This window comes from Kazachstania africana, chromosome 5 (genome assembly GCF_000304475.1).
Source record: "Kazachstania africana CBS 2517 chromosome 5, complete genome".
Classification (NCBI taxonomy): Eukaryota; Fungi; Ascomycota; class Saccharomycetes; order Saccharomycetales; family Saccharomycetaceae; genus Kazachstania; species Kazachstania africana.
This window is the reverse complement of record NC_018944.1, coordinates 584,817-612,781: the sequence shown is the minus strand read 5'-3', so window position 1 is coordinate 612,781 and position 27,965 is coordinate 584,817. Positions and strand designations below refer to the sequence as shown.

Here is a 27,965-nt window from a genome sequence, read left to right as displayed (position 1 = left end):
ACGCTTTCGCGGCGAAAGATTTAATGAACACGACACGTCAGATCTTCGTGCATAGTGAGTTTGCTTATATGGGCGGGCTGTGGGGTAGGATAGGGTTGGGAGAAGTGGGTAGGCTTTCCCATTTAAAATAAGGAGGGTTACATGCCCGGACATGGTCGACCCAACGAGGGGTCTTAGGGCACTGAGCACGCACGGAAGATGTTGAAGAAAATCAACTGTGAAACACTCGAGACAAGAAATTGTTTAGGAAACAAATAATTACAGAGCTTGAAGAACGTAAAGCAGTGAGAAAATCCAACTCACTTCACCCACGGTCACACTCATTGTTGTGAGGTCTTACTTCCAGCATCCATAGCACGGAGAACCGACGCATGATTTTATCAAACCCACTCAGAAGTCTCACATTGTCACGTGAATGCGAGGAATAATTCGGGTAACCAGCGTTGATCTGACTTACTCTTCCGGTGCTTTTTTCTTTCACCTGTGGCTTGCGCCGCTTCATGATTACCAAATTTCCCAATCTTCCTCCTGTGGAGATACCATGTAAATCACTTTTCGCACTATTTTAAAACTATGCTCGGTGGTCCCGCAACAGACTAATAGTGCTTTTCCCAAGTTGCGCAGGCTCCTTTCTCGCGCACAGAAAATGCGGTTGCGATCTCGCTACGTCCAGCCTCCGAAAACAATACCAAAGAAGAAAAAAAAAAAAAAAATTCAGCCAGCAACCCAATCACCACACTGAATGCCCCACACGCTCCGCCTGTCGTTACAAACGAGAAGACAGAGCGCTGCGCTTCTCAAAGAGGAAACGTCGCGACTGCTTGAGGCGAAAAAAATGGTGCACAAGAGAGGAAATACTGAAAATAGTTTCCTAAAATGGAAATGCACAAAATTCCGTCTAGGCTCTTCTTCTGTACACCTCGTTCTTTGATACAGAACAGATTTTTTGCACCTCAGTGAAACCAAGCATGAAAAGGGCGGAAAAGACGATGGATGGTACGAAACATTTTATAAACAAGACTTCTAAGCCTGATATGATAGAGGAGTAAACACGCTGGACAATCTTGCCTGATGATAGTTGGAAAATTTTCGTTGACGGCTTTGCATACCGTATTCCATATGACTTGCATATATATATGCGTTAAAGCAAAACACAAGCCATTTAAATTAAATTTGGTTTATTCCATATCGTGTCTTAATTTCTTGATTATTCTCTTTACCGCTTTATTTCACACAAAAGAAAGTCTCTCTTTTTTTTTTATAAAAGAATTCAATCAACAAGCTAGCAGCCCTCAACTCTATCTTTCTAAACAAGATTTTATTACTTTTTCCCAACTGTTTTCCCTTCCTTTAAACCAAAGTAATCAAAAAAAAAGAAAGACAATTTTTCAAATCGGTAAAATTCCCTTTCAAGAAGCACTATAAAAAAAAGTAAACTACACGAATTATAATAATTTTTTGTCCCTGTTCCTGGCCCAATTTTGAATAGATTTGCCAAGAAATTAATTAACTTTAACAAGAAAAAAACAATAATTTTTCTCAGAGACATACAATGAGATTTTCTTTAAGATCATCTTTAAGTACTTTATCAGTACTAGCTACGCTTTCAAAACAAGCTAAAAGTTCAAGTTGCTCTTACGTCGATGGTAATTACTATTGTGATGAAACTTCAGTAGTCGTCTACAATAATGTAGGTTTTTCTTCTTCCTACAATGATGTTACCGCCATGGACGAATCATCATGCTCTTGTTCCACTTCTTCCACTAGCTTCTCTGGTACTTTATCTCCTTTTGATGAAGAATTATCTGTCCATATCAGAGGTCCTATCCAACTCAAACAATTTGGTGTCTATTACCCATCCGCCTCTACTTCTTACAAGAAGAGAGAAGTAGATGAAGAAGAACCTTGTGAAGAAACTATCACTACAAGAAAACACGCTCACAAGAGAGACGTCGCTGTCGAATATGTCGAAGTCACTGCCACTGTCTACGTTAATGCCAACGGTGAAACTATTACAACTAGTATCACTCCTCAAACCACCACTACCGCTGCTGGTGAACAAAATGTGGCTTCTCCTGTAGAACATGAAGCTTCTGCTGTTTCCTCTTCCTACACTGTCGTTTCTACCGTCTTATCTGGTACCACCACTGCCGGCGCTTCCTCTACTTCTACCACAACCTCTGCTACTTCCACCGCTTCTACTGTTGCCGGTGCCTGGGAAAGAGTCGCCTACTACACGCCAGGTTCCGCTACTAATGTCACCTTCATGAACCATCAAGGTGGTTCCGGAAGTGGTGTCTGGTCTACCTGTTTCGGTAACTCCCTTTCATATGCTTCTTCTGATGGTAAATCTTGTGCTTCTTCTTCCACTGTCTTAGATGATGTTACTTTGACCTCTGACTACGAAGTCGTTATGTTCTCTGCCGATGAATGTTCTGGTCAAAATGGTGACTGTGGTTACTACCGTGAAGGTATTCCAGCTTTCCATGGTTTTGGCGGTAAATACAAGATCTTCGTTTTTGAATTCTTAATGCCAAGTGACACTGATGGTAGTAACTCTAATCAAGATATGCCTGCTATCTGGTTATTGAATGCAAAGATCCCAAGAACTGAACAATACGGTTCCTGTTCTTGTTGGGAATCTGGTTGCGGTGAAATGGATTTATTCGAAATCTTAAGTGCCGGTTCAAATGACTTAATCTCTCACATCCATGATGGCCAAGGTTCTGGTTCTGAAGACTATTTCCAAAGACCTACCAGCTCTTCCATGAAAGCTGCTGTCATCTTCAACGGTGAAGATGGAAGTATCCACATCGTCGAAGTTTCTGATGATTTTGGTTCTACTTTATCTGAAGACACTGTCAATGGCTGGTTAGAACAAACCGGCTCTACAGTTTCTTTATAGAGCTGATGGTTAACATTTAATTTATAGGACAGTCTTTTTTTTTCCTCCTTTAACTTTTGAAACCTTTTTATTATTTTATTTTGTCCTTGTTGTATATGTTTTTTTTCACAGCATCTTACTTATCCATCCATTATATATTTTACCAATTTTGTAATATTAAGAAGAAATATTCACTCCTATTTTAGTAAAAACGATCAATAATATTATTATTACATATATACGGTTCTATTTATTTCTTTTTGTGACTAACTTAAATCAGTAAATTGGGGATCATTTTTCTCTAAATCAGTCATTATATTATGATATGGTGAATTCGAATCCTTCCTAGATCTCTTTTGTCTTGCATTTTTTCCATAACTATTTTCAAAATTAACATTACCATCAAATATAACACCAGTATCATTCGTATTATCATGTTTGCGAATACTGAAAATTTTGTCAAGAACTAGTAGCATCTTATTACTGAACTGTCTCCACAATAATTTCCAATTCGTTACGTTTGTTGATCCGCCATTGGCATTGCCTACGGCTCTGGTATCACATAACCAACAGTAGAAACAGTACTCTGCAAAAAGTATGAAAAATCCAAAGATAAATCCGGCAACAACACATGAAAGAATATGATTGCCTAATGTTTTCATAAATTTAGCATCATCAAGATGCCATGACGAGCCTTTTGCAATGGAGAAAAATGAATCTTTGTGCATTTTATAATCAGCTGGTTGTAGAATTTTCACAGCACCGTTTTCATTACCATTGTTATACCATCTCTTGTACTGTTTCCAGACAACACTCACAAATAATGGACCAGTCGACCCCATAATAGTTAAGTAAGGTACATACCAATTTTTGTCATAATGTTTCAATGACTTTAAGAGACGTAAAAAAAACGGATGTCTGGGCACTGAACCCATTACATCGTTCGAGATACCGGTTGGTGATGTCTTCCGCACAAATGCTGGCACTGTCAACAATCTATCTAATTTTCTTTCGCAACCATCATCTAAATCGATATATACCCCACCGAAATGGGCCAATACAAAATACCTGATAGCATCGGCTCTTTGAATGGGGAAGTTATAATTCTCGAAAGTGGATAAGAACCATGGATATTCTTCTCTAATAAACTGGTATGCCATTTCATCAGTCCAAAGAATGTACTCATAATCAGAATGTAACTCAATGCATTTTTTCTGACTTTCTTTCCATTGTTCAGGAATATCTGTTGTCTTATACGTTTGGTGGATAATTTTTGGAATCAATTGTGGTTTATTGGTAGTGTTGAGATACGAGGAGTCCGATATTGTATGGGGATTGAGATCACTGTCTAAAAATGCATCTTCAGAAGTGTCATCTATGCAAAGAGTTAACAAATCAAATGTGTAAAACACAATAAGTGACAGCAGCAGTACATTTGAATATATCAGTATTTGTAATTCCTTCCTCATTAAAACCGTTACACTGTGTAAGAAAGCTAGTCTATCAAAATTGGAATCTTATTCAAAAAATAAAAGGAGAAGAATGGTACTAAGTACCAAAGAGTGGGCAATGGTGTGTTTAATGAGACGATGGATGGCTTTTTCTTGTGCAGTTTGCGTATCAACAAAATAAAAAATCTTTATGAAAAGGGATTATTATTTACGCAATCAGCTTGTAGCGAGTGTAAGTGGATGCCAATAATAGTTCAAAACCTATACAAATCACCAAGCAAGAAGATAATGATCAGGAACAATCTTAAGATGAGAAACGTAGTTATATAGTGAAAACATTGAAAGATTGAAAATGATGTTAAACTCAAACAAAGATCGCACAAACTCGATATTAACGTAAATAAATTAGTTCACTACGAAAGGTTCCACGGGGAGAAACAAAGAGATGGAATATTTCAAAATATATGGAATACTGGCGCTCGTCAAAATGTGCCTATATTTCGAGGATTCTATCTTCCGTGCCTTCCTCAGAAAACGAAAGAGAGTGAAAAAAAATTTTTTTTTCCTTCGACGAGATGCCTCGAGGGACCGTGAAAAATGGTTTAAAGTAAGTAAATAATAGTGACACGAAAAGGTAGAGGCAGATGTTTCTTTGTACGCGACCAATGTTACGGCCTCTTCAACTTGCCAAGCGGTGCGTACAGTGGAGATAAATTCAGAATGATTCAAAACCCACTCCCCCTTTGTAGCGACGAATCATTTTGATTTGAAGTACTATTATGTAAGGATTGTGGTATTGGTAAACAACAAAATAGTTAAAATATGTTTTCATTTCAAAGAGTACAATTAATACAGCCTCCCTATCAAAAGCCTATGTCACTAGTTATTTTTGTGCTTTACGTTATTTCTATACAGGAAGAATAATAATCGATATAAATGAGACGTACTGGTATAAATGTAAATTCAAGACGATCTTCGGTAGACTGCTATCAGGATTCTTGGAAATACGGATGCATGCTTGCTCTTCTTGCACTAATTCTATTGATAGGATCATATGCTAATAGTTTGTCTAATAAATCAATACCTTGGGCGTCTAAACTTGGCACAACTTGTGACAAATCCTTTCTACGCCATTGTGGGAAACTCGGTTTGAAATCAGGCAAATAAACGATATCAGGCCAAACGCTTTCATTTGGTGTACCAAGAACTCTAAAGATCTTAAAGATTTGGTCAATTTCACTATCACCACTGAAAATTGGTTTTCTATTACACATTTCAGCAAAGATACAACCAATCGACCATGTATCCACCCCTGTACTGTATTGCTTTCCTCCTAACAAGACTTCAGGGGCTCTGTACCATAATGTAACAATTTCATGTGTATAAGCTCTCAATGGAACACCAAAAGCTCTTGCTAAACCAAAATCTCCCAACTTCAAATTTCCTTCCTTGTTAATTAAAAGATTTTGTGGTTTTAGATCACGATGTAAAATTCTGTGCGCATGGCAATAAGCAATACCCTTACAAAGCTGCATCATAAACTTCTTAATAATGCTATCACCTAAAGGTTGCTCCTTTGGTATACTCTCCATATACCTTTTTAAATCAAGATCTAAAAATTCAAACACCAAATATAATTTGTGAGCGTCCGAATGAACAATGTCATATAATCTAACGATATTCTCATCTTTCAATTCCTTCAGTAATGAAATTTCCCTTATTGCTGTACTTGGAACACCTTCATCTTCACTCTCTAATCTAATTTTTTTCAATGCAACGATCCTTTGACCTTGACGTAAATCTAACGCCTTATAAACAACACCGTATGTACCTTCACCGACTTTCTCCAGTCTCTTATAATTTGCTAAATCTCCACTCATTATCAAAACCAACACAGTGAAGCCTTTATATATGCAATCCCTGATACTCAGGAGGAATTGAAAGAGATTGTATTTTTTTCTACTCTATTCTCTTTATGTTTTGAAAAACTTCGGTCCTGACTTTCGTGTTACAAATTACACAGGGCCAATCTTTTTGACCTAAAAGAGACAAACTCAAGGAAATAATATATATTTGACCTTTGTTTATATAGAAGCATTATATAGATCCTACTCCTTCTTTGCTAATCTAGCTGCTTTTTTCAAAGCTCTGATTCTGATTGATTTATGGAAGGAGAAGTTGATTGCATTGACGATCTTAGAATAGACACCAAAAGTCTCGTCAATAACAAAGGCATAGATTGCATGTGACCAATATGGAGTAATTGTAGCAAATCTTTGTTGAGATCCACAACGTCTGCCGACATTTCTCAATGTGGAAGCGACAAAAGTTTTTGGATTTGGAATCAACATGGAAGTTCTTCTAATTTTCGACATTGACGAGGTGACTAAGTAAGATAGGACCAACTCGACATCAATGTTATCCTTAGATAATTCACCAGCCAATGATGATGACCAGTTTTGTAAGAAAGCCTTAGAACCACTGTATGTGGCCAAGAGAGGAGTTGGAATGTAACCACCAAACGAGCCCATGGTCAAAATTAAACCCTTAGACAGATCTTTTTCATTCTTGACTGTTTCTACAATGAATGGAGCGACAATTTGAGTAATTAACAAGGTAGCTGTGTTGTTAATAGTGATGATATTCCTCAATTCTTGTTCCTCAGTTTCTAAAAATGGTACTGGAATTGAGTGTGATTGACCAACATTGTTAATCAGTACAGAAATTGGTAAGCCTTGACATAGTTCCTTAATCTTCATGTAATTGGTAGAATCATCTTGGGCAATATCAATTGCTAAAATCTCAACCTTAACCTTGTAGGTTTCTTGTAATTCGGATTGTATGGTTTCCAGCTTACTTAAAGTTCTTGAAATTAAAATTAAGTTAAAACCACGTTTAGCCATTTGAACTGCATACTCTTTACCAATACCATCACTAGCACCAGTGACAACACAGTAGTTGCCTTTTTTGGCACCATATTTAGAGTAGTTGACTGGAGGTAAGACAAACAGATCGAAAAATAATGATAATGTTCTCAAGGTCAATGTAGCGCACTTCAAAACACCAAAACAAAAGATTCCCCATAGGGCGATATTCATGCATTTATTTGTGCTAGCTAAAGCTTCAAGCTCTCTAATAAACGTCATTATCCAGTTGAGGTGTCTCTTTCAATGGTACCTAAACTTTCCAATATCGTTCTACTTTTCTTGAATGATTATTTTTTTCACTAGTATTACTATCAAGGAAAAGCGTCAGGCTACTAAAAATTCATACGCTAAGAAGATGAGATGAATATGTACCACAACATTTTCATAACACAGCATTTGAATCGTGTCATTAAACTCATTATTAACCATTAAAATATATGATCTTGTAAATTAGTTACATAAGAATATCAACTTTTGTTTTCAAAAGATTACAAACTTTCATCCTCATTAATCCATTCACTCATGTCACTCAAAGCGCAAATGGCATTAGTCTTTTTTATCTTTTTCTCTTCTATACCCAGAAGCTTGGTAATTCTGTGACAGCTCTCAATTAAGAGAGGATGATTCGAATATTTTTTCCACAACATGAATTTAACTAGCCATTTGACGTCGTCGATATTAACCAGATTTTTTATCTCCAATACCGCCAAATTTGGGAAATAGTTGAATCCGACAAGGTAGGGTATTGAAAAGTTTGTCAGTAACTTACAATTGTTCAAAGATAATCTTTTGACATTATCACCATTTCTTTGGGCAAAATCCCAAAGCCCATTATCTGTGATGTTACAACCTGCCATTCCTAGTGTCACAATATTGGTGTACTTGCCAAGTGCCACCAAAGAGACATCTGTTATAAGTTCACCACGGCTGTGTCTGCCTAAGTTGATAAATTCTAGTTTCTTGCAGCGTAATGCAATTGAGACAATGCCAACATCACTAACATTTTCACAAGCTCTAAGATCTAAATATTTCAAATTGGTTAAATTGAGGGATGCTTCAATCAAGAATCTATCATTTATCTTCCTATTTCCTGGCAGAATTACCTTTTGTAAGTTTTGAGCAACATGGAACCAAGATCTAGGTGGTAAGATGTTGGGACAGATGTAAAATTGTAAAGTTTTTACATTTTGTAATGGGAGCGTGGAAATATCTTCCATTATTTGATCACCTGGCGCTACCTGATGCAATTTGTACAAGGTAAATGAATTGGGACTAGTGAATTTTTTTTTCTTGCCATAGATACCCTTTGACAACTCACCAAATCTTTTGAGTTTATTAGCATCTCTAAACATTAGCTCTTTTTGAAGGTAAGGTAAAGCAACTCTGTACCATATTTTATTAACAGAAAGACAATTATACAGACTTGGTTCATAGACAAAATTGCTATTTCTTTTAGTTTTTAGGACCTCGTCCCAGACCTTTTTGGCTTTTACCTCGTCTTTATACAATAGCAAAGCATGTTGATAGGTTTCTGGAGCTCTTCTTTTGAAAGGATTTTCATTTAGATTAATGGCTTCCTTTTCATGCAACGATAAATGCTTAATTATATTATCCAATATCTCGGGTATTCTAAATATTGGATGTGTTTGGAAAGGCTGCTGTAACTTCAAGTCAGCAAAATTCTTGACTAAAGATGTTCTAAAATTCAATTCCTTATCGTAAAAGTCAGGTCTTGGTGAAGTTAAAGGTGTCGTTACAATATTTATCCTCTCCGGAGTTGTTACAGGAGACTCCACAGGCGTTGAGAGACCCTCATAGAAGGCAACAGTATGCGTAGTATTTAATTGTAGAGACTTGGTATCTTTAGAAATTGTGACATGTTTTGGTACTTGATATGGATGTCTTCTTCTATATTTTGTGGGTGACGCTGATCTGGATCTTGACGTTCTTTCATTCGGAGAAGACTCTCTTGAGAATTTTTTCATTGGAGGGGGAGTGATCGAATCTGTTATTTGACTATCATGTCCTCTCTTATTATTAATGTATTTATTTATTAGAGTGGGTAATCTCATGTAATTGAATGATAAGTCCGGTACAATTGAAATAAAGGAAATGTTAAAGGAATGGATAGTTCTACCTTACTAGATTCTTTGACTTTTGACGAATGGTGATTTGAATTACTGAATGAGAAAGACTAGTAACAGTAGGAGCAGTTCGTCTGATGCGTAGAAGTTGACTGGCGTGATTAGTGGGAAAGCCTAAAACCGGGGAACTTAGTCAACTTAGTCAATAGAAATAGTAGCTTTTCAAACTAGACTAACATGCTTAGTATATATATATATATATATGTACATGTCAATTGTTTTTGAAGTACTAAGTTTCAAACATACCAGTGTTTATTGATAAGCTGCAGTAACTTAACAATACCAGCGCCAAGAGAAGTACCTGCGAATTCGAAGCTAGTCTACGATGACAGCAAGTTGGCAGATCCGTACTGTATAACTCTGACTACCAGACTTGCTTAATTTCTCTCTTCGATAGGAAAAGAAATAAAATGTACAGCCCACAACGTGTGGTTTTACTGCTTCTCCAGAAGTAAATACAAGCATCATCTTGCCCAATATTGCTGAACTTTTCCCCGGTGGAAAAAGAAAAAAAATGCTTGGGCATTGCTTGCTTGCTAATTTTTGCCTCTGAGAAGTTGTTTGCCGAGAGAGCCAAGAAAAGCTGTTCCATTTTAAGAGTATAATTAGAAATACACATTTCAGTAATTATATGGGAGTAATCAAGACACAGCAACGTGGACCCGGCGAATGGGGTTTAGCCCCATGCAAGTACGTAAAAATGACATAGGGTCCATTGTAGCAACCACGCTGGCTGACCTTCGTTTTTTTGTCCCGAGAAAACAGGGACGGGTTTGCAAGGTAATGGAACCAGATGAACATGGGCATATTCTTTGACCACTTTTGTGAGTAAAAGCACTATACTGAACACCTCAATAATCATGCCCTTGCATCTTTCCGTCTTAAAGGCTTCTGTCGTCACCATTGATTGCCAGATAAAAAGTAACAATCACCCAGCCATACTCCCTTGAACAACCGCCTTCCATCGACCTTATTTCTTAATGGAAGAGTTCTGGCATGCTGTTTCTATGGAGGCGAAGGTGGTGGTTTATTGATTGAGATGAGCTCATGATGATAAGATCCTTTAAGACTGTCCTTTAAATACGAGTGAACGACCAGACCCCACATACAGAGCTCTTTCTCTATGGCTTTGAAATCCTGCATGGGGCAATTTATAGAAGGCTGATTGCGCAACAGATTCGTGTGGGATGTAGCAAAGTCTTGCCGTCATTGCCATATAGTATGGTGTCCTGATTAAAAAAGAAAAGGATTTTTCCCCCTCCAAGAGAAGGGAGGAGGCGGCCTCGCGTCAGTTGCCCAAGGAAAACTTGTAAATTGATCGACCGTCAACTAAACTCTGAGCTCGCTCCGCACTCCATGCTCTCTGCTCCTGCCCGGCCTACTCCGTGTAAACTTAAGTTGGTGGGCCTTCTACTCTGAAATGCGCTAGCAGCAGCCCACGCCTGATGATTGAAGGAGCGATCCGAAAATGTCAATGAAGTCACTTTACGAAGTAGGCGTGGATCCTCTCCCAGTCTAGAAAATATTCCACACTTATGGGCACCGATATTTAATTCTCATAGCCTTCATCATCTGGCAGCACAGGAAAAGAAAATAGTTTCATTTGGGCAAGGCCCTTCCTTATTTCTTTTCCCTGGAATTATACGCAATAAGATAGATAGAGTCATTACAACTTTTAGTTTTTACTCGACGAGAAAAGGTGTGCACTCCTTGACTACTGCATATTTCTGCATTATATCATCCTGTGCCGCTTGCAAAAGAAACGTTCGTAGAGTGATAGGAATTACCAATTCGTTTTTAAGTAACCTTGGTTGCTACGTTAATCTCTTTTCTTTTAAATTAACTTTCAGGCATGGAGCCAAATAAGCTTTGCATCTTATCCATATAAAAAGAGAACATAATTAAACTCAGTATTGGACATGTAAGACTATTCTTGAGTGATATTCTTAACCTGCCAGTCAAAGTATAAATTCCATATTTCTATTTGAAAAACTTTGAAGAAAACTGTAGTTGATGTAAAATATGGACGTTACAAACCGGAAACCGGTAGCAGATAGTATTAATGCGCTAGATTCACAACGGTTACAATCCTTTTCATTTCCCTCCCACGAGAATTCAACATGTGGCCAAGTCAAGGGAAATTATTCTGAGGTATCACCCAGTAGAAGCTTTTCTTCCACATCTTCCTGTTCCGTAATATCAGAAGAGGCTTACAGCACAAATAGTCCCTCTTCAGAATATGGCGATGATGTGTACAAACATTTAGGAAGATTCACTTTTAACGAAACACCAAAAGCTGCAAGACGTGAACTTGGCATGAGCCCCATGGTTTGTGACAGCGAGCTTCATAGAGATCTACCAATTACGCCGACAAAGTATAGTGGTATTAACAGGAACGTAAAATCACCAAACCTATTGCTGGCACAACCCCCAACTCCAAGGAGAAGACCATCAAGACATCGGAGTACCCATGCCATCTCATATTCGAATGCAGATGATTTTTTCAAGAAAAATAGTGAAGTGCTGCCTTCAACCCAATCTAAGCAACCAACGAACTATAGCTTCCGCTTAACAGAAGAAATAGATCCTAGTCAATATTCCCATCACTCTTCACCACAACGAGTAATTGCGGACACAGAGGAACAAATTAGGAGAAACTCAACTGGTTGGTTTAGATTTGATGATTTAGTGGATTTTGCTCAGAAAAATCATATCAGCATAGAGGGTAAGAATTTTGTCACCAGACCAGACACCCCAAAGATAAATTTAGATATCTAATTACAACTTATTGTACGCTTATTGCCGTCTTTATTCAACCGTAGCATTTTTTTTTTTGCAAATTAATATTCCATACCCAAAAAGGACTCACTGTATACCTTTCAAATATGTAACAATAATATAACAATTTTAAAGACAATGTAAGGCGCAGTAATAGCCTCTAACTGCAATTCTTCAGCATCCAAATGAAGTGACTGTATAGAGTTGGTTAGTAGTGTCAACACCCACACCGTCCATATACTATTTTTTACCGTCGCGACAAGATCAGAGAGAATACCGGAAAGCTCGAATTGTGAAATATTTTGGTGTAACAAAAACTGGGTCATTAAGCTTGACGTAGTGCCACTCTATATCAGAGATTACAAACGTATACATAGCAATCTAACCAACCTTTTCATATCCACAATGGAATGGGCCATCCAGGCTGCCAAAAAAAAGACACAACAACCTGCTGGAAGCTCCCGGTCCATCATAGAATCGTTGAATTCTTTCAACAACATCACCTTGGAGCATCAGGATCAATTGAATAACCTTCTGGGCGACGCAAATACCTGGCTGAATGATGGGATGGAGATCATCTCGAAAAAAGGCATGGATCGTTCTCAATTAGCAAATCGTTCTGCTTCTGTTATGGTCTCACCTGAAAAGAGTATCACAAAAGTAGAATTAGAAACTGTTGTAAAAACTGAACTATCTGAAAATAAAATACACATAGCTACGGATGATGAGACTCCAAAACGTATAAGCTGGGAAAACTTACCAAATATAACTCCTAGATCTTTAAAACAACGGGAATTACAAGATATTTTCAATGCTCATATGACTAGAGATGAGTCTCCTTCTTCAAAGCAAGCTCAAAGAAAATCCTCTCCATGGTCACCATTTAAAGTAGAACAAACTTTGAAGGCATCTGTCAAGGCAGAACCAACTATGTCTTCTGAAAGCACCACTTTCAAAACTGAAGTAGCACCTTCTAAGGCGGCTAACCAATCTCAAGAAACCAAAATGCCATTAGCAAGTGAAGCTAAGGCACTGATCCCAGATACTCTGGATATTGGTAACAAGTCTCAAAACCTAACTGTAGGTAGAATGAAAAGGAGATCTAACATGTTTGTTCCTTTGCCAAGAAAGGATCCACTAGTTGTTAAACCGGTTCAAACTAATGTCCATTCTTTACATACTGCTTCACTAAAGTCAACAAATAATACTTCTCCAGTATCTGAGTATGGTCCTAAGGGAAAAATACCGACTATTAAGATTCGTCATAGTCCAAGAAATAAAAATAATTTGACAAAATTGTCAAAGCCAGGTGAAAGTGTTTTTGATAGACTTTCCTCATTGTCAACAAAATCATTTGAAAATAAAGTTAACAACAAATCGACTAATAAAAAATATTCACCTTCTTCAATAGATCTTTCCGGTTCCCCTAAGAGGCGTGCGTCTCAAAGAAGTAGTCGTAATTCTGTTGACTTATCAATGCAAGAGACTTTGAAAAATATCTTCGCCCCAAATATGACTGAATTAAATCCACAAAGAGTAAAGAAAACAATAGATGAATCACCAGGTAGGAATCGGAGATCTTTGATTCCAAGACTTGATAAAAACAACCTCAAACAACTTTCTACACCTCATCGTATTCCGTCAACTAACAAAATTGAAAAAACTAAAGGTGACACTCCTTTAGTTTCGAAGGTTCAGGAAGCTGCAGAAGATACTGTTTCTTCAAAAGGGCTCACTGTTATTGAAGAAAAGTCTAAGGTTAACCCCAAAGAGAGCAAAAAATCCCCCGCAAAACGTGATAGACTAACAAAATTTCAATTATTACCACCTAGCGTCGATGCAGATAAGCATGAGCTGAAAAAGAAACTGAACAAGAGACTATCTGAGGTCATGAAAACTCAACAGGAACAAGAAAGAAGGAGAAAACACCAACAACGTAAGAAGTCTAACGCTGATGATTATCCAAAAAGACAGAGCAGAACTTTCAGTGAATTCAAGAGTTTCTCAACGGCGACAGCGAACACAAATTTCTCTACAAATGCTAACAAATCAAGGAGGTCAGGTGTCTCCGAACTCATCCAAAATCATAATAGTTTTAACAATGTCATTTCATCTTATCATGTAGATACAAACAACATATTAGATGCATTAAACACTGGTGATCACAGGATGAAACTTGCTGACTATAATACACCGTCCTCAACTGATAATATGAATAATACTTTACCAGAGATATACTCTGACTCAGATCAAGAAGATAATACCCAAACATTGGCCGACTGGGCCAGAGAACCACAACTACAAGAGCAGTTGCTAGTTCAACAAAATTGGGACTATAAACAAATATTCGGACCAGTGCCGCCGCTGCATATGGATGAAATATTTCAGACCTCAAGATTGAATAAATTTAAACCTCGTCAATCTTTGAAATACCGTAATCAATAATTTATATATTCCCTTTATCTCAAAATTCACTCTAATAAATAAAATAAGAATGAAGAACTACTACATTCACTACTCACATAATATAGTATACTTATATGCGGTCATATTAAATGATCAAGTTAATTTCCACTTCTTCTCTTTATGGCATCGACTTTATTCCATTTAGAGATCCATGTGTCACTTTCAGATTTAGGGACAAAATAAATCTTAATAGCGTCATCAAATAGGGGGACACTTGGAGACTGCTTTTTCAAAATGTCATGGAAGGTTAATTTCTTACCGACTTTGATTAATCCACCGGCTTGTGTTTCCATGAATGCAATTAGTTTGTTTGGACTGAAATTTTCATGACCAGGCATTTCAAACCAGTCTGTTGGTCTGTTCATAACTAAATCTAAAAGATCTTGGACTGTGCTGAGTTCGCCTACCTCAGCTATGACATCGAACTCATCGGTTGTTGGATACATGACTAGCGCGGGATAAATCATTTGAGACTCAAAATCCATAGGATCTTCTAATCTAACTTTGGCTTCTTCCATCATATTTGCAGGAGAGTTTGTTTTGATTGATTTGACATTTCTTAAAGTCAATGCATCTTGTAACATAATTTTTTTGTTCTCACGATCTTGTTGTGCTTTTAACTTCTTTTCTTCATACTTTCTAATCTCTTCCTCTTTGTTTTTGATTATATTCAATAGATTCTCGAAAGATTTGTTGTCATTATCAATTTTTTGACCAAATTCTATAGATTCCCTAGCAGATTCGAATTTGTTGATTGCTGTAAAAGCTTTCCCCATACGGAAATAGCACTTAATATTTTTGGGATTATATGTTAAAGCTGTCTTACAATCAGATATACAGCTTCTAAAATTTTTCAGCTCTAGCTGACATGCTGCTCTATTAGCATATAATGATTCATTGATCTTGGCCACGTCACACTTCATTTCAATACCTTTCGTATAGATTTCTCTTGCATCTCTGAATCTTTTTACTTTATAGAGGTCGTTACCTTGATTTTTGAAGTTTTCAGCTATTTCATGTGGTTCACCTTCATACGCTAATGCCTTTAAAGCTTCTAATTCCATATTGGAACCGCCATCTCCATCCGTGTCATCCAGCTTTGTCATGAAGAAAGGCATTCGGTTTAATTCCTCTAGGACTTCATCTGTCGATTTATCTTTGAATTCAGAAAGTTGTGGCGGTAGTGCCGGGTCATTTGGACCGGGCACATATCTTTGAGGTTTCTTATACCCGTCTGACATGCTTAATTATATACGTTGCTTTGTTTGTGTTAGCATTCAACGTTCGAATAGTCAAATTTTTTTGCATCTTTAAAGATGACGAAGAGGGCATCGAAAAAATTTCCAATATTAGCAAAGCTGTCAGATACAATACTAGAAGTGCCTTTCGCTTTATGATAAAAGTAAAACAATCTTATTTAAATACAGAATTTATATGATAGTAAATATAAAGTTTGGTTGATTTTTAACCTATTTAGGCTTTACTAATGGGAGTATTTTTCCCAGTAAGGTGGTTTTTCAATACCTTGCGCAGCGTAGTATTGTCTACCACAGGAGTAACCTCTAAAGGTGAAATCATTATCTTGTTTACAGTCACAGTTATTCTCAGAATAGACAAGGTTATCCAATGGACAGTTGTCATATGGAGGATGGTGATAACCAATGTTAGGGAAATAATGAATTCTATCCTTTGGCAAAAGGATAGAAGCGGCAATAGAGTGAACTGGAGCATCACCCCATCTTTCGTAGAAGAAACCACCGGCATGATCTAAGGCATCGAAGTAGGCCCTGTAAGCTGGGGATCTCCAAAGATTCAAATTAGCAATTTCGAAATTGGACCAGAAGTGACACAAGTTGTAAGTGGCACCATTATCTTCGGAGATAAATTTCATTAGATTGTTATCGGCAACGTATTCAGAATGTTCGTTGAAGAATTTCATAGAAGTCTCCCATAAAGTTGGAATAGTATCTAGATATTCATGAATAGAGATGGTGAAACCGTAAACTTTTTCATTATCTTGCATCCATTGGAAAACGTCATATTTGATATCACAGTATAAGTTGATATCAGGTTCAACTCTCCAATACCAGTCATAGTCATCTAAGAGAGGATGTCTCCAGAAGAAACCGGATTGGAAACGACACATGTGTCTGTACGATTCAGAACCACCGTAAATGATATGAGCCATCTTGAATCTAGCTTCAGTGGCTCTACTTTCATCGATCCACTCTGGTAAGGACCAATGTTCAGTTGGGATTAAACCGAATTTAACCGTAGAAGAAATTTCGGCTTGGACGGCGTTCTTGAATTCATCAGTAAATGGTTCATCGTTTAAGAAAATCCAATCGTATTTGAATTGTTTGTTAAATCTTTGTTCAACCTTTCTGATGGAGTTTAACATTGAGTTTAATTCAGAGTTTCTGACTAAAGTGACGTAGCAAGCCTTTGGTCTTTTGCCCTTGTTTTCGAAAGATGGTCTAATGAATTCCATGACATCAGTAGTGGCCAAATCGGTGACTGGATCAGCGGAGTCTTGTAAAGCTTTAGCTTGCTCGTCGAGTGATAAGTCTGACTTACCTTCAGCAGCATTAAGTCTTTGTTCCTCGGGACTTAAACCTTCACTAGATGACCAGTCACTGTTTGAGAACTGGAAAGAAGGAATAAAGTTTGAGACGTAACTTGAACTGGATTCATGACTGTTTAGTGTGATGATAACAAAAAGTGACACAGCCACCAGGATAGTAAACCTTAGCAGTCTCTTACTTAAGAAGATAGCCATGACAGCAGATAGAAGAGTAGAAAGTAGAAGGGTCCTGTATAAAGAGAACGAGTATGTTTGTTACTAATTTCAGTCCTTCTTCTGTTCGAGAGCCGTACAGATCTGATTATAAAGATAGCTAAATTGAAAGAAGATCCAAAAGTTCTTGATAAAAATTGGATGTATTTATCTCGTTCAAACTGTCTTCGCTGTTCTTTTCTTTTTTTTGCGCTTGAGATATGCTTTTCGCGTGACATTCCGTTTAACGTGTTTCTCTTTTGAGATGTAAATCATCGAAGTGATGCGTTGTTTGCTTGAGGAGTGATAGAGGGACAATCGTGAAATTTATTGTCAGGAACAGTGGTTATATGAGCTAATTATGAACGGGGGAGAATGTTGCGGGCTTTCTCAATTGGAAGTGATTGTTGCGTGCGTTGTGAATGATCGTGAAGCCGGGTAAATTGTCCCTCCAAAGCAGAAAAAAGTCGCTGATGGGAGGCTCATATTAAGATTTGCTAGAGTAACCCATTCGAAGAGGTAGTATCTTGATATTGTAACGGAGCGATTCAGCATGTCGTATAATGGTATTGGGTTGAAGTCTGCAAAGGGATCCTCGACATCTGGACATATACAGAAGTCGTTAGCATCCAGTGGCAATGAAAAGTATACTAGATCATTACAACATTATAAAAAGAGGCAGGCAGAGGCACTACGAACACCGCAGCAGGTACGGTCTGGGAAGAAAGATAAATCTATCTTGTTACATTTGAATAAACGGAATATAGAGTTGCAAGTATCAGAATATAGAGATGTGCTGGAGGAACAACAGGCGAAAGATGAAAGTTTGACGGACGATGTCGTTGATAGCAAATGTAATGGACTTCGTGAGAAACTGTTGAAGGAATGGGAAGAAGAGCAGCGTTTATCAAAGGCTTACAAGAGTAGAGACAAGCGTGTGGAGGGATCCATCGAAAGTGGACCAGAAGAAAAAGAACAATATGATAATCGTGTGAACGAATCTGAGACATAGTACCAAGACAAGTAACGTCCTGATAGAAAACAAACGACCGTAAAATGAGTCAGAATGAGCATTCAGAGATATTTTCTTCGGGGAAACCGCTACACCCCAAGTGATAACCTATAATGTTCCCATCACCACCAGTGGTCCGGCTGTGTGGCCAGAAAATGTCTTTTGCAAACTGCCTAATATCGCAGTTCTCCAACGATAATCGAATAAGAAATACGTATATAACTAACCACATAAGCTGACATATCCACTGTCTAGTCATGTAGAATATCACATTGATATTATTATATAGCCGTTATAATTCTATTACATAAGAAAGAGAAAAAAAAGAGGTAGTTTTTTGGTATTGCATCGATAACGTAAAATTCTCCATAGTTAAATCATCTTTACTCCACTGTGAATAAGCTACCTACATAACCCCTTCTAGTGTGAAGTATTTACACCGCATTTAGCCACAAGACGCTGATATCTAGACCTGCTCAAAGCCAAAGCATTGTCATCACAAAGACTTGAAGAAAAACAAGAGTCATGACAGAAGTCAATGAAAATACAGCATTACTGGGCACAAGCCCTACAAAATCACGATTTAGATTGAAGGCAAAAACTCGTAAAATCATGATCGCTACGTTTGTTCTTTTCGCATTAGCAGCATTACTATTTCAAATATCTGATTCTAGCACAGTTCCTCATACAAAGCCAAAGAGCGATAACAAGAAAAATGTTATCTTCTTTGTTACAGACGGTATGGGACCAGCTTCTTTGTCGCTAGCAAGATCCTTTAGACAGTATAAGTACGATTTGCCGATGAATGATACGCTGTTTTTAGATCATTACCTAATTGGCTCATCTCGTACTAGATCTTCTGATTCTTTAGTAACTGACTCTGCTGCGGGTGCCACCGCTTTTTCATGTGCACTGAAGTCATACAATGGTGCTATTGGTGTGGATCCCTTTAACGCTCCATGTGGTACTATCCTAGAAGGGGCTAAATTAAATGGCTACATGACGGGTCTGGTTGTTACCACAAGAATTACTGACGCTACTCCTGCTTCCTTTAGTGCACATGCAGATTTTAGAATACAAGAAGATTTAATCGCCTTGCACCAATTGGGAAATTATCCTTTGGGTAGGATGGTAGATTTGATGATAGGTGGAGGTAGAACACATTACTATTCAGGTAAATCACGATATGGACCATCTGGTACACGTAAAGATAATAGAAATCTAATTGATGAAGCAATTAATAACGGGTGGCAGTACGTAGGCTCGCGTAGTGAATTCGATTCTTTGAAACTAGGCCACAATGTCTCGTTACCATTATTGGGTCTCTTAGCAGATTATGATATCCCATTCGATCTTGATAGAAGTCATTCCAAGTATCCTTCTTTGGAAGAACAAACTATAACTGCATTAAACGCATTGTCAGCTGCAACAAAGAATTCTGATAAAGGTTTCTTTTTATTAGTAGAAGGTTCAAGAATTGACCACGCGGGTCATCAAAATGATCCAGCTGCTCAAGTCAGAGAGGTTTTGGCTTTTGATAGAGCATTCAAAGCTGCTGTTGAATTCGCAGAAAACTCTGACGTAGAAACAATTTTAATTTCTACATCTGATCATGAAACTGGAGGACTAGTTACCGCCAGACAAGTGACTGATGACTATCCAGAATATCTTTGGTATCCACAAGTTCTCGATAATGCACAACATTCTGGTGAATATCTACAAATGAAGATTTTAAACTATGACGGAAACAATAAAAAAGAATTTGTTGCAAAAGAGGTTTTAAAGAATGATCTTAACATCACTGATTATACTGAAAATGATTTACATGAACTGGTTACTCTAGCAGACGGTTCTAAACTTCAGGAAAAGCTAAATGATATGGTCTCAGTTAGAGCTCAGGTTGGGTGGACAACACATGGCCATAGCGCAGTAGACGTTAATATTTATGCTTTTGCAAATAAGCAAGAGACTTGGCTTGATATTTTGAAAAATCTACAAGGTAATCATGAAAATACTGAAATAGGTTCATTCATGGCCAGATATATGGGCATTGATCTTGTAAAAGTTACGGGCTTAATTAATGAAACTGACCACTCTGCTGGAATTAATGTTAAAGAAATTAACCGGGTTGATTTATATGATAAATATCATCATAAATTATTGAATTTGCGCAACGACTAGACATGTCTCTTTGTAACCATGCGAAAAGGGCAAATTTTCCTAATTATTTATTCATCCAACTTATTTATTTACATATTTATTTATTTATTTACTTATTTATTACAGCTTCTCTTTGAAAATTCTTATAAACCAGTTTTTGTTAATTAACAGCACGTAGTTACGAGGATAGGGACTACATCTACTCGTGGAATATGCGAAAAAAGTGATTTTGCATCGGTTCTCCTATCTGCCAGGTATTTTAACTCTAAAATTAAGTAAAGTTCAACGTTTAGCTAATTGCCATTTCTGGCAGTAACATGATCGATTATCGGAATGGTCCCGTTGTTTCAAGAAAGTGTCATTATTTTCATTTAATTGTCAGTCCGAGATCAACATATATTCAACAAGTGTCATACTTTCGAATTTGGTGGAGAAAATTGAAACTTTTGAAGAATTTGAAGTTTCTTTCAATCAATCTCGTAGAAGCATCTGAATTAAGCTTGATGACACCGTCCTTCTACTGTAGGAACTAGTGTTTTTCTGAGGAATAAGAGAATAGGCATCTTGAAAAAATTCTATACTGTATCCTACGATCATTACTAAATGGGGTAATATTAATAGCCATCGTGTCGCTGTAATATGAAATTTCTATAATAATTTAGAGTCTTCCCAAATTTTGTCACAAATGCTCATAAAAAGCTTCTTGTCGATATTTTCCTTATCAGGGCCCTTGTTTAATGAAAAATCAAAACTAAATACATGATCCATTATTTTAATTTCACCTTCCATCACAGCAAACTTCCTTTTATTTCCGTTATTTTTATGGATGTTGATGGCACTAGTAGTAAATGGGGTATCAACATTGTGAAGGTAATATGGAAGATAATGCGAAGCCATGGGCATTGTCCAGGGATTAAAGCTCGGTAGCACAGTGGAGGAGGGTATTGGGGTAGGAATAGGTTGACGAATAGGGCTGATGGTAGAGTAGTAAGGGTAATATATATTCCTCTGAGGAATTTGTCGTGGGTATCTTGGGCCAGATGGAGGACTACGTCTGCAAGAAGTCTCTGGCGTCGTAACAAAAAGGTTATTTGTATGGACAACTCTTGAGAATCTAGTAGTCTTTTGAGGAGGTATCTTCTTCTTACTTCTTACGCCTGTGGACGGGTAAAAAGGAGAGTCAGAGGGTACCTTCTCATCTACAGGAGAATTGAATTCAAAACTGCTGCTGGAAGATAAATTTAGAGCAGAAGGTAATTTCCTTCTCTTTAATGACGCTGCAGTACTAAATGCTGTACTGTTCCTTTTGGTTATCGGAAAGCAGGCATCATTGGAACCCGTTGGATGGTTTGGTGTCTTAACTAACTGGGAGATTTTAGCACGTTGCTCTATCTCGATGTCTTTTGAAATTCTCAGACGATCTAATTGTGATTTCTGTAGATTATCTTGTTGCAAACCAGGTGAAGCACACAGGATACCGATTAGCTTCACTCTTTCATGATCTTCACTACCAGCTTGCATATGACTACCCACCATTAGTGCCCGGGATCTAGTATCAGGACAATAAGTTTCCTCCAGATCCCGTAAAATAACACTATATACTTATATATTTTAAAATTTCAATGGATCATATCTAAAGAAGGTTTCATGAAAAAAAGAATGAGAGATTCAACAGTAAGAGTACAAAATCAAGTTCAGATAAGACTACTGGATTTATTCCATATCTAGTAATTTACATTTCAGAACTGTCATCTTCTAATACTAAGTTGTTTCATTTCAACATTCTCAATGTGGGTAGCCAGACACATTATGACCTTTGCTAACCCGGACTACCGCACGTGATCAACAGAAAAAACTCAAACACCATTTATTGCAGTGCCCAAAAAATTGTTCTGCAATGCTTTTGCAGTGCGTCGTTTAACGGAGATTCTCCCTGTGCGTAATCCCGGTATGGGGCATCGCTTGCTTTGTCACGCCGAATAAAAGCTCCAGCCAGCTAAAGCAATGATGCATTACAAATGTTGGCACGATGGGCTCGATTCTCATCATGGTGGATGGCCAGAGTTAGTGGCCATAGTTACAACCATTACCTTACATGCTTAACTATTGCATACTGAATTGCAGGGGCATCGTAATGTTAACTTGCTTTATTCCCGGTATATCCCCCTCTCTCACGAGACTTAAAGGGTACGTGTGATATCTAACTTTGTCGTTAATAACCCCAACTTCCAAGGATAATTGTCTAGAATGCGTGACAATTGGTTGATGATGTGAAGCTGTACTCCGAGTGCATTAGTAATGAAATTTAACGGCTAATGAAAATTCTGTGAATCTCATTTCTCTTCTACATGTAATGGTATATATATATATATATAAACCCTCATAAGCCGAACCTCCTTTAATAATTCACATAATTTTAGCTTGGTTCATCATCATTACACACATAATAATCGTACTATAAAAATTATTGTATCAACTATGTCTGCTAAAGGAAAAGATAATACTAATACCGCTGATGTTAGAGATGACAGAGTCGTAACCAACTCACTTGGTAATCCGCTCAATGAGCCATATGCCACTCAACGTATAGGACAACATGGTCCTCTTCTGCTCCAGGACTATAATTTGCTAGATAACCTGGCTCATTTCAACAGAGAAAGGGTGCCAGAAAGAAACCCCCACGCTCATGGTTCAGGTGCTTTCGGTTATTTTGAGGTCACCGATGATATAACTGATATTTGTGGCTCCGCCATGTTTGATACAATTGGTAAAAGAACAAGATGTCTTACTAGATTCTCCACTGTCGGTGGTGAAAAGGGTTCTGCTGATACTGTAAGAGATCCAAGAGGTTTCGCTACCAAATTTTACACCGAGGAAGGTAATCTTGACTGGGTCTACAATAATACACCAATTTTCTTCATTAGAGATCCTTCTAAATTTCCAACTTTCATTCATACACAAAAAAGAAATCCTCAAACTAATATGAAGGATGCAAATATGTTCTGGGATTTCTTAACTACACCAGAAAATCAAGTCGCTGTTCATCAAGTTATGATTTTATTTTCTGATCGTGGAACGCCAGCAAGTTATAGAACTATGAATGGTTATTCTGGTCACACTTATAAATGGTCGAACAAGAAGGGTGACTGGCATTACGTTCAAGTGCATATACTCAGTGATCAAGGTATCAAAAACTTGACTATAGAAGAAGCCACGAGAATTGCCGGTGAAAATCCTGATTACTGTCAACAAGATCTTTTTACGTCGATTGAGAAGGGTAAGTTTCCATCTTGGACTGTCTACATTCAAACAATGACAGAGGAACAAGCTCAAAAATTCCCGTTTTCTGTGTTTGATTTGACGAAAATCTGGCCTCATAAAGATTACCCATTAAGACGTGTTGGTAAGTTGGTATTGAATGAGAATCCAAAGAACTTCTTCGCACAGGTAGAACAAGCAGCCTTTGCTCCAAGTAATACTGTTCCATACCAGGAAGCAAGTGCGGACCCTGTCTTACAGTCAAGATTATTCGCTTACGCGGATGCCCACCGTTATAGAATTGGTCCAAACTATGCTCAACTCCCTGTGAATTGTCCATATGCTTCCAAGTTCTTCAACCCTGTCATTAGAGATGGTCCGATGAACATTGATGGTAATTTTGGTTCCGAACCAAACTACTATGCTACTAATACCAACTACCAATTTATTCAACAAGATAGACCAATTCAGGAACACCAGGAAGTCTGGCATGGTCCTGCAATTCCATACCATTGGAAGACAGATGCGGGAGACATTGATTTCGTTCAAGCAACCGATTTGTACAGAAAGGTCTTGTCAAAGCAAGAGGGCGCCCAAGAGAGACAGGCTCATAACATTGGAATTCATGCGGCTGCTGCTTCTCCTGAAATTCAAGAGCGTGTCATCCAAATGTTCACTAGAGTTGATAAAGAATTAGGTGATAATGTCAGAAAGGTTATCAATGCTAAGAATGCTGAAGAAAATGCAAAATTATAAGTCGCTTATAAGATTTCCCAGATTTTAGGTTATACTTATTTATCCAAGTTATTTATTTTTTTTTTTTGTATTTATTTATTTTATGTATTTATTTATGCCAGCCATATATTTATGAAACGTATTTTATTTTGACTATGGAGTTTTACTGGAAGTATATAGATTATTAGACTCCCGTGACAGTCTCTATTACAGGGCCTGCTGTCACTAAGGGTAATGGCTGGTAGAAACACAAGTTTGGACGCTTGAGCTCTTGTAAATCCACAGATTATTGTTGATATTCCTAAGCGCAGCAAATTAACAAAACTGATCGAAGCATCCAGCGGTATTTATACTAGCAAATATCTGGGCGGCTATTTGTATCTGAGTGCCCCATTTCGCACTTTTTCCGATCGGGCGGAGTTGGGTTGATTAACTCGCGGAATTGGAGTATATAAGGGAGAGGGAAATTGAAGAGATTTTCAGCTTAAATGGTCGAAGTGACTCGTTGTATTCATATATAATAGCATGTCTAAACTACTGGAGACTTTGGACTCAGAGTTTAACAAACTCTATTCCTCTGATGCATCTGAAGAGACGCCTTTGAAGTTGTATCTTAAGGAAACACACGAGTTTAAGGTGCATTTAAAGAAATTGAAAGCTCATTTAAATAAGCATATCGAGGAATCGGAATTACAGATAAAGGGTAATGGAGACGTGGATAAGTTGAATTCCAATAGAATGGATAAGAAGCATGCTTTAATAGTAGAAAAGTTGAATAGGTCGCATAAAAACTGGAATAATTCAATCAAGAAACATAAGAAACTCGCAAAGCAACATTATGATGGTTTCAATAAAAACGCACTTGTTAAATTAAAAAAATTTGACATCGATGACGTTTATGTGAATAAATTACCGGAGAATTCTCAGAAATATATCAATCAGGCTATAGGTTTACATATAGCAAGGTACAACATTAGTATGTTACCTGTACAGGAGAAATCTGATGTTTTAAAGTATTTACAAGACGTATATGGATTAGACAAAAGAATAGCTGAGCATTTTATAATAATGGGGCAAATTGTGGAGTCTTTAAAGAGTGGTAAATTGGATAGCTGTCCTGAGTGGTGCAACATGCAGAAAGAGAAATCAGCTTCAAAATCCCCTACAATCTCTATCTTAGAATATGAAATATATGTGCTAAAGGGATTACAGATGATTAAAGAGAATTCCGTTTTAGATGTCTGTAAATATTTGATAACCGCCATTCCTGCGAACACTCTTAATGAGAAGGAAATTAAAAATGGCAAACATGTAGCAGAGTTATTGACAAGGCTAATGTTGGGTGAAAAGATCGAAAATATTGATGAATTAATAAAGGAAAAGACCGATCTCTGTATCAAATTGTTCACAGATGAATATTGTTTGAAAAATCAATTACCGTTTGATTCTCCTTTGTTCTTGATTGTATTAAGTGGATTAATATCATTTCAATTTTTCATTAAATATAATCAAATCAGGGCATATTCCCACGTTGGTTGGACTACACAAGATGAGTTACCATTTGATGTTTCGTTGCCTGAATTTCTTTCTAGATTTCATCCAATCTTCATATGCCCTGTTCTTAAGGAAGAAACTACGAGAGATAATCCTCCATACTCCCTGGCATGCCATCATGTTATCTCAAAGAAAGCATTAGACAGGTTATCAAAGAATGGTAGTTTATCATTCAAATGTCCTTATTGTCCTGTACATACATCAATGGCTAAGACGAAGAAAGTCAAATTCATAATGGTATAATTTAGTTTCTGTATATATTCAAAATAAGCGATCTTTCTCTACTATCGCTTGGAATCCATTTTCTGTGATAACACCAGATTTTATACTATTTTCACCACATAACCAACCAGGAATCTTGTCAATATCAATAACTTCATCTTCGCATAATGAGCGAATTCCTTTGAAGACGTCATTTCCTTGGAATTTAAATTTGATCGAAATACCATCATCAACATTTAGTAAAAAATTGACTTTTTCAACAGGTATATGATTTTGCTCGCAGTTCATACCGTTGAATCTGATTAGACACTTTTCTTTATTGTCATTTTGGTTTAACTTCATTCCTCCAATTGATGTATGCGAGGAAGAATTGCTTAGAGGAGAGTTATCGACCTTATCACCGTGGGAGTAACTTATCCAATTGGCCATTGCATTACCATATCTTGTGACTCCACTAGTTAGATAGATAGTATCTAATGATTTTATGGGTTCATTCTCATTTTTCTTGAAATACACAATTTGATTTGGTAATATAATTCCTTTTAGATGATTGAATAGCAATTTCACAAAAGGGTCATTTAGCTCATTATAGTGCGAATGAAACAAAATGGGAGTTCCAGGAATGAATATTAACCAAAATGATTGCCTTGAAGTATGATTTAATTCAAATAATTTGATTCTGAAACAGGTAATTGGTAGCTTTGGATGGTCGAAAAATGAGATATGAGAATTAATTTGGGATCTTTTGAAATCCTCGGATAGTTTCCTCTGGACATCCTGATAGTTCAAATGCGGTATATATTTATTTGTCTTAGAGTCATAAATCGTTAATGAATTCCATTTATGATGATTTGGCAAATGTAATAAAGTTTCGAATTCGATATCGGCCAATTGACGCATGTTTAGTCCCCTGTTAAAGTAACGAGAAAGCACCAATTTTGCAAGATCTTTCCTATTAATCTTGTCCAAAGCGATTAATTCATCTAATTTCCTTTCAACTTTAGTCAATTTCAACTTGGAATAATCGGTATTGAATCTAGTCAGCCAAGCAATGGTCAATCTATGAATGGTCTTAACAGGCAGCCTTTTCAGTCTCTGCAATTTTACATCGGCAGCTAAAGATGGAACATAAGAGTCAAGTCCTTCCATTGACATACACACTAATCTTCCGTCTTCGAGATGAGATCCAACCTCTAACTAGAATCATTGTTTTTCTTTTTCCCATAGAAAGCCCGCTTTACAAGAAACGTCAATATATAAATATAAATATAACTATATATATATATGTATATTATGAGAACCTAGTAATCAATCATCTATACATTGCCGAGGGTCTAAGTAATATTTATGATGCTTAACACTTTGTATGTAGAAGTATCCATTTTGACGGATTTTCTACCTTATATATATATAAATTTTGTATAATTTCCACAATCGCTATGCGATATTACACAGTTTCACCAAGTAACACAGTTTGCAAGAAGAACATCCAGCGCTTGCAATTTCAAGATTCAGTTAAGAAGAGTGTCGATATCTTGGCAGGAAGATGCTGGATTAGTGGCTGTAGTGTATATATGAGCAACGTGTTAGTCACAACT

At 37.1% G+C, this 27,965-nt stretch overlaps 15 protein-coding genes across 15 annotated transcripts; 7 read left to right on the top strand and 8 right to left on the bottom strand.

The window, feature by feature from the left end:
* Positions 1-1,552: 1,552 nt before the first annotated feature.
* TOS1 (Tos1p) lies at positions 1,553-2,905 on the top strand (the record flags this gene model as incomplete). The annotated part of the gene is made up of 1 exon (XM_003957543.1): positions 1,553-2,905. One exon carries the CDS (start codon positions 1,553-1,555, stop codon positions 2,903-2,905), a length of 1,353 nt encoding a protein of 450 aa, XP_003957592.1.
* A 245-nt stretch (positions 2,906-3,150) lies between these two features.
* On the bottom strand, positions 3,151-4,353 carry CSH1 (mannosylinositol phosphorylceramide synthase catalytic subunit CSH1; the record flags this gene model as incomplete). The annotated part of the gene is made up of 1 exon (XM_003957542.1): positions 3,151-4,353. The coding sequence occupies one exon, from the start codon at positions 4,351-4,353 to the stop codon at positions 3,151-3,153; it is 1,203 nt and encodes a 400-aa protein (XP_003957591.1).
* Positions 4,354-5,324: 971 nt separating this feature from the next.
* CDC28 (cyclin-dependent serine/threonine-protein kinase CDC28) lies at positions 5,325-6,215 on the bottom strand (the record flags this gene model as incomplete). The annotated part of the gene is made up of 1 exon (XM_003957541.1): positions 5,325-6,215. The coding sequence occupies one exon, from the start codon at positions 6,213-6,215 to the stop codon at positions 5,325-5,327; it is 891 nt and encodes a 296-aa protein (XP_003957590.1).
* A 228-nt stretch (positions 6,216-6,443) lies between these two features.
* Positions 6,444-7,481, bottom strand: IFA38 (ketoreductase; the record flags this gene model as incomplete). The annotated part of the gene is made up of 1 exon (XM_003957540.1): positions 6,444-7,481. One exon carries the CDS (start codon positions 7,479-7,481, stop codon positions 6,444-6,446), a length of 1,038 nt encoding a protein of 345 aa, XP_003957589.1.
* A 269-nt stretch (positions 7,482-7,750) lies between these two features.
* AMN1 (Amn1p) lies at positions 7,751-9,334 on the bottom strand (the record flags this gene model as incomplete). The annotated part of the gene is made up of 1 exon (XM_003957539.1): positions 7,751-9,334. The coding sequence occupies one exon, from the start codon at positions 9,332-9,334 to the stop codon at positions 7,751-7,753; it is 1,584 nt and encodes a 527-aa protein (XP_003957588.1).
* A 2,094-nt stretch (positions 9,335-11,428) lies between these two features.
* ICS2 (Ics2p) lies at positions 11,429-12,184 on the top strand (the record flags this gene model as incomplete). Its single annotated transcript, XM_003957538.1, has 1 exon — positions 11,429-12,184. The coding sequence occupies one exon, from the start codon at positions 11,429-11,431 to the stop codon at positions 12,182-12,184; it is 756 nt and encodes a 251-aa protein (XP_003957587.1).
* A 405-nt stretch (positions 12,185-12,589) lies between these two features.
* SLI15 (Sli15p) lies at positions 12,590-14,629 on the top strand (the record flags this gene model as incomplete). Its single annotated transcript, XM_003957537.1, has 1 exon — positions 12,590-14,629. One exon carries the CDS (start codon positions 12,590-12,592, stop codon positions 14,627-14,629), a length of 2,040 nt encoding a protein of 679 aa, XP_003957586.1.
* Positions 14,630-14,748: 119 nt separating this feature from the next.
* On the bottom strand, positions 14,749-15,891 carry CNS1 (HSP70/90 family co-chaperone CNS1; the record flags this gene model as incomplete). The annotated part of the gene is made up of 1 exon (XM_003957536.1): positions 14,749-15,891. One exon carries the CDS (start codon positions 15,889-15,891, stop codon positions 14,749-14,751), a length of 1,143 nt encoding a protein of 380 aa, XP_003957585.1.
* Positions 15,892-16,133: 242 nt separating this feature from the next.
* Positions 16,134-17,429, bottom strand: KRE2 (alpha-1,2-mannosyltransferase KRE2; the record flags this gene model as incomplete). Its single annotated transcript, XM_003957535.1, has 1 exon — positions 16,134-17,429. The coding sequence occupies one exon, from the start codon at positions 17,427-17,429 to the stop codon at positions 16,134-16,136; it is 1,296 nt and encodes a 431-aa protein (XP_003957584.1).
* A 550-nt stretch (positions 17,430-17,979) lies between these two features.
* Positions 17,980-18,438, top strand: CWC21 (U2-type spliceosomal complex subunit CWC21; the record flags this gene model as incomplete). Its single annotated transcript, XM_003957534.1, has 1 exon — positions 17,980-18,438. One exon carries the CDS (start codon positions 17,980-17,982, stop codon positions 18,436-18,438), a length of 459 nt encoding a protein of 152 aa, XP_003957583.1.
* Positions 18,439-18,963: 525 nt separating this feature from the next.
* PHO8 (alkaline phosphatase PHO8) lies at positions 18,964-20,619 on the top strand (the record flags this gene model as incomplete). Its single annotated transcript, XM_003957533.1, has 1 exon — positions 18,964-20,619. One exon carries the CDS (start codon positions 18,964-18,966, stop codon positions 20,617-20,619), a length of 1,656 nt encoding a protein of 551 aa, XP_003957582.1.
* A 627-nt stretch (positions 20,620-21,246) lies between these two features.
* On the bottom strand, positions 21,247-22,134 carry KAFR0E02940 (uncharacterized protein; the record flags this gene model as incomplete). The annotated part of the gene is made up of 1 exon (XM_003957532.1): positions 21,247-22,134. One exon carries the CDS (start codon positions 22,132-22,134, stop codon positions 21,247-21,249), a length of 888 nt encoding a protein of 295 aa, XP_003957581.1.
* Positions 22,135-23,076: 942 nt separating this feature from the next.
* On the top strand, positions 23,077-24,612 carry CTA1 (catalase A; the record flags this gene model as incomplete). The annotated part of the gene is made up of 1 exon (XM_003957531.1): positions 23,077-24,612. One exon carries the CDS (start codon positions 23,077-23,079, stop codon positions 24,610-24,612), a length of 1,536 nt encoding a protein of 511 aa, XP_003957580.1.
* A 504-nt stretch (positions 24,613-25,116) lies between these two features.
* On the top strand, positions 25,117-26,388 carry RMD5 (ubiquitin-protein ligase RMD5; the record flags this gene model as incomplete). Its single annotated transcript, XM_003957530.1, has 1 exon — positions 25,117-26,388. One exon carries the CDS (start codon positions 25,117-25,119, stop codon positions 26,386-26,388), a length of 1,272 nt encoding a protein of 423 aa, XP_003957579.1.
* An 18-nt stretch (positions 26,389-26,406) lies between these two features.
* CHL4 (Chl4p) lies at positions 26,407-27,522 on the bottom strand (the record flags this gene model as incomplete). The annotated part of the gene is made up of 1 exon (XM_003957529.1): positions 26,407-27,522. The coding sequence occupies one exon, from the start codon at positions 27,520-27,522 to the stop codon at positions 26,407-26,409; it is 1,116 nt and encodes a 371-aa protein (XP_003957578.1).
* Between the last annotated feature and the right edge of the window lie 443 nt (positions 27,523-27,965).